Source organism: Sinocyclocheilus rhinocerous, unplaced genomic scaffold (genome assembly GCF_001515625.1).
Source record: "Sinocyclocheilus rhinocerous isolate Xijiao unplaced genomic scaffold, SAMN03320098_v1.1 scaffold3851, whole genome shotgun sequence".
In the NCBI taxonomy this organism is placed as follows: Eukaryota; Metazoa; Chordata; class Actinopteri; order Cypriniformes; family Cyprinidae; genus Sinocyclocheilus; species Sinocyclocheilus rhinocerous.
The window spans coordinates 97,598-102,630 of NW_015634255.1; the positions used below are offsets into that span (position 1 = coordinate 97,598).

At 39.2% G+C, this 5,033-nt stretch overlaps 2 protein-coding genes across 2 annotated transcripts in view; both read right to left on the minus strand.

Moving 5' to 3' along the window:
* Positions 1-3,088: 3,088 nt before the first annotated feature.
* Positions 3,089-5,033, minus strand: part of LOC107745493 (histone H2B-like) — a 12,429-nt gene continuing 10,484 nt past the window's right edge. The window contains exon 3 of the mRNA XM_016559382.1: positions 3,089-3,502. Coding sequence (XP_016414868.1) covers positions 3,124-3,498 — 375 coding nt within the window. The 5' untranslated portion in view covers positions 3,499-3,502 and the 3' untranslated portion in view covers positions 3,089-3,123. The remainder of the gene's footprint in view (positions 3,503-5,033) is intronic.
* LOC107745496 (histone H4) lies at positions 4,074-4,449 on the minus strand. The gene has a single exon (XM_016559385.1). The coding sequence runs from the start codon at positions 4,431-4,433 to the stop codon at positions 4,122-4,124; it is 312 nt and encodes a 103-aa protein (XP_016414871.1). The 5' UTR covers positions 4,434-4,449; the 3' UTR covers positions 4,074-4,121.

The following is a 5,033-nucleotide window of genomic DNA, read 5'->3' on the forward strand; positions in this document are numbered from 1 at the left end:
TTGTGCGGTTAATTGTACTAACAGACCGTCCAAGTCTGGGATCCATTTTTTCCGGTGAGTGATATTGTAATGTAATTTTATTTATTAATTTATTTATTCTTTATAATTTTATTCAAAACTCTACTACACTCCAGAATCCGACAGACTGTGATTAGCTGTAATGTTAGACCTGTAATTAACGTTACGCGTTAATTACTCGTTAAGCGTTTTCCTCCCATAGAAAACCGTTAGGCTATAAGAAAAACTCTTAACGTGGCTTAATGAATTAAAACCGATTAAACCTGTTTTTAAAAGACGAAACTCAGTGAGAACATGATTAATAAATCATACTATGTACAGACAAGCACTGTTTTAATGCATTAAGCCATGTAAGCGTTTTCCTTATAACGGTTTTCTATGGGAGGAAAACGCTTAACGAGTAACGTTAATTACAGGCCTAACGTTACAGCTAAATCACAGTCTGTCGGATTCTGGAGTTTAGTTGAGTTTTGAATAAAATTATAAAGAATAAATAAATTAATAAATAAAATTACATTACAATATCACTCGCCGGAAAAATGGATCCCAGACTTGGACGGTCTGTTAGTACAATTAACCGCACAACAAGACATTTTATTTGATAATTTTAAGAAATAATCACGAAAATAACCCATAGACTGAATAAAACAAAAGCAGAAACACGGCAGAGATGCCAAGTTCAGCGGCTGATAGAGACAGCAAGGTCAATCCACCTGTCACTCAAGTGGCCACGCCCTTAATTATGCAGAACTTTAAGGCTTAATATAATTTATAATAAATGAGTTATAAAAAAAATTCACCCCCCTCACAGTTGTCATGAAGGGCAAAATTAGCTATATAGACCAAAATCATTTTTTGAACCAGGCTGTAAACATGTTTTTTTCTGCTGTAAAGTTGGGCATTTTAACATGGGGAGTCTATGGGATTGACTCCCTTTTGCAGCCAGCATCTAGCGGCCAGTTGATGAATTACAGTTTAAGTCACTTCTGTGTTGGTTTCACGAGAGAGAGCGGGAGGTTGCCGCTTGACGGTGACGCGCTGCCAAGATGGCAACGACCGACTCCGCCCACTTTAGGCTTCAAAAATGCTCTTCAGAAACCAACGGGTGACATCACGGACACTACGTTAATGTTTTTTTTTTTTTTTTTTTAACTAAACTAAAGGGACAGAGTATTCTAATGGCACCGAGAGATAAAAACATCTGGACGTCAACAAATGTGCTGTACATTTATACATTAAATAAAATGGTCAATAATAAGACCATAGCATGGCACATACAATCAACAACAGACAAGTTAAAATACATAAAATAAACAAGAAAGCCCCTTCTTTAGTTAGTCTATTAGACCGAACGCTAATGCGAGTAGATGTGACTTCAAATTCTGTCTCAGTTCTTGGTTAGGACTCATTATGTTGGATCCCTGTAAAGTTGTCCAAGCATGCTACATACAGTGCTGCCCACCATGGAACAGGGACGCGGGAAGTAGGGGTGCTGAGGGGGCTGCAGCACCCCCTGTTTTCACATGGTTGCAAATGCAACGCCAAGTTTGTTCATTTAAACTTATTCAGTTTTAGCATTTAATAATTTATTTGTAATGATCTCTGACATGTAAATTGTACGTGGGCTATAATAAACCCATGTTTATCTTTATAAACATGATTAATTTTACTTGTGATGTTTTCTATATGGGATGATTAGCCTAATCCTCATGAACACGTGATGCTGGCGCGTGGTATCAGACATGAACTATACAGAATGCGAACAAGATTAACTTTAATACAAGGAGATAATGGCGCAAAAGCGAATTTCAGATTTTTTTAAATGCCCATCCCAGCAAAAACTTTCCAAAATCGGCATCCAACACCAGCCCCAGCACGAGCACCGACATAAGTGAACCAGCACCAGCACGGAGACAAGTAAGCCTAGTGGACCCAGCCCAACCCCTGAGATTGATCAGCTACTATCGATAATTTCAAAAATGTGATATGCAGTCAAATTTCCTAGTGTGTATGCCACTTAAACGAGTGTTCATATCGACGCACTTGTAGTGCTTTGTGGAGTTGTCAAATGAGGTGATCCCCCGGGCCCCCCTTTCATTTCACCCAACACGGACACACACACAGCACCCCCAACCGAAAACATCTTCCCGCGCCCCTGCCATGGAATAAACTTTTCTTACACCTTTCTAAAAAAAATTCCTAGCAGAGGTTGTACTTCATGTACTTCTAACTGAGGAAGTTTAACTTGCCACAGGTACTTGGAAGTCAGCTGTCATTGAATCTGTCCTGCACCTCAGTAACGGTCTGGTATGGTTCAGCTACCAAACTCGACAAAAATAGGTTACGTTTCCCAAAAGCAACTATGGTCGCAAGTTCCATCGTTACCAATAGATTTCAATGGAACTAACTACCATAGTCAGCTAACGATGCTTTTGGGAAACGCACCCCAGGATGGTTGAGACTATCATTGGGCCACCCCTGTTTCATCCCACAGGCCATCTCAATTACATGTAAAACACATTTTACAGTGGTTTACAGGCTTGTGCATGAGAAATCTTTTCTTTTCAGTGATAACAGCACAGAGATGATTCTACTCAAGCATGATTATATCGGATATATTGAAATTGTATTGAATATGATTAAAAAAACATGTTTATGATGACCACTGACAACATTTACATATAAAACTACAAAATTGTTTACAGTATATATAAAATGATTCACTACCTCCAGACTGTTTGCTGAATTCCATAAAGTAAAAAAAAAAAAAAAGCTTAGCTCTTTTAAAGACAATAAGATCTCTTTACCAGTGCTTTTCTTGTCAATATGTTCTTAATAGTGTTGGGTCGTTCTTGAAAAATTAGTTAATTTTGAACGAATCTTTAATGTGACTCGGGAAGAACGAGTCGTCTCGGGGAGTGATTCGTTTTCTTAATTTTGCCCATCACATGCATAGTGAAAAGCCACATTCACTAAAACACTACTGTTAAACAATTAGTACTAAAGAACTAATAATGGTGTTCCTTTCATTTAACAGAAAGCCCTTTTAAAGATAATATGGGTGGCTCTTAAAAGAGCCTTTGGGTTCGTGGATCAGAAGAAGCTTTACTTGGAGCTGGTGTATTTGGTCACGGCCTTGGTGCCCTCAGACACGGCGTGTTTGGCCAGCTCTCCGGGCAGCAGCAGACGCACGGCGGTCTGGATCTCTCTCGAGGTGATGGTGGAGCGCTTGTTGTAGTGAGCGAGACGAGACGACTCACCGGCGATGCGCTCGAAGATGTCGTTAACGAAAGAGTTCATGATGCCCATCGCCTTGGAGGAGATTCCGGTGTCAGGATGAACCTGCTTCAGCACTTTGTACACGTAGATAGCGTAGCTCTCCTTCCTGGACTTTCTGCGCTTCTTTCCTCCCTTCGCTGCGGTCTTAGTGACGGTCTTCTTGGAGCCCTTCTTGGCAGCGGATTTCGCTGGTTCAGGCATAATGCTCTTCAGAAATACTCAACTGAATATATTTCGCAACAACAGGATCTTTTATGCACTGCTCTATGCTAATTTAGAAAGGGGAAAACGGCGGTCTGTGATTGCGTGTCTACATTGACCAACCCACAGAATGATTTCATTGGCCACATTAAAGCCAATCAGAGGCTTTGAAATGTTAATCCCGCCCATCGCCTCATGCTGTACATCTACCATCCCCCATCCGTTTCTGTTCCTTTGTAGTGTTGGATCGAACTTCCCATCACTATTCCTGTTTGATTTCTCCGCATTTTTCGGAACATAGAAGTAAATTAAACATCGCTAAAACTTTGTTTTGGATAATCATATATTATTACGTAAAATATCAAATTTAATTAGAATTATACAAATCTAACATTAACTTATTCCTCAATGCAAATACCATCACTATAACTTAATGAAGACAACAGAAAACAAACATTAATTTATTAACAGTAAGAATATATATATAAAAAAAAAACCTTGATAACAATTCGAATAACACTGCAATAAACATACTATTATACAAATTAGAAACTTGTTCTTTGTATGAAATCGTGTGTGGCTCTTAAAAGAGCCGTTGGGGTTGTGTTTTCTCCAGGAATCACTTAGCCTCCGAATCCGTACAGAGTGCGTCCCTGTCGCTTCAGAGCATAAACCACATCCATGGCGGTGACGGTCTTTCTTTTAGCGTGCTCAGTGTAGGTCACAGCATCTCGAATCACGTTCTCCAGAAACACCTTCAGCACACCGCGCGTCTCCTCATAGATCAGACCAGAGATACGCTTGACGCCGCCGCGGCGCGCCAGACGACGAATAGCGGGTTTAGTGATGCCCTGGATGTTATCCCGGAGAACCTTTCGGTGGCGCTTAGCGCCTCCTTTTCCGAGACCTTTACCGCCTTTACCTCGTCCAGACATATCGATCAATTTTTTGTAACTTTCTACAAATAAAGATATGATAAGAATAAACGAAATAGGTTACTTTATAGTTCGCTAAAGGACCTAGGTGAAACCATAATCATTTGCGGTTCTACTACGTCACAAGTTGGAGTTCTGTCAGCCAATGCTCGATTGTGGAAATAAAAGGGGTTTAATCATTACTAAATATATGATGAAAAATTATTTTAAAAACATGTATAAGTTTTACAATAACAAACAAGTTATATATAATACTAAAATAACCGTTAAATTTACTATTTTAACAGCAGGATTTGCTTTGTAAAGCAAATCTCTTGTGTATCTTCCTTTTCGAAATTACTTTTAAACATTTGAAAGGACTTTAAAGTTCCTATTTCTATATCAGCTTTAATTAGTATAGCACATGCGAGATCAGACAGAGAAGATTTATTAATGGAAGTGTATCTATCTTTATACAGATTGAAAGAGGCTGGAATAATGGTATATTTTTGTTGGGTGCCAGCACATGTTGGGGTATCTGGTAATGAAGTTGCTGATAAACTAGCAAAAAAAAGCACTGGACAAGATGGAGGTGGATGTTAAAGTGCCTATGGGGAAAAA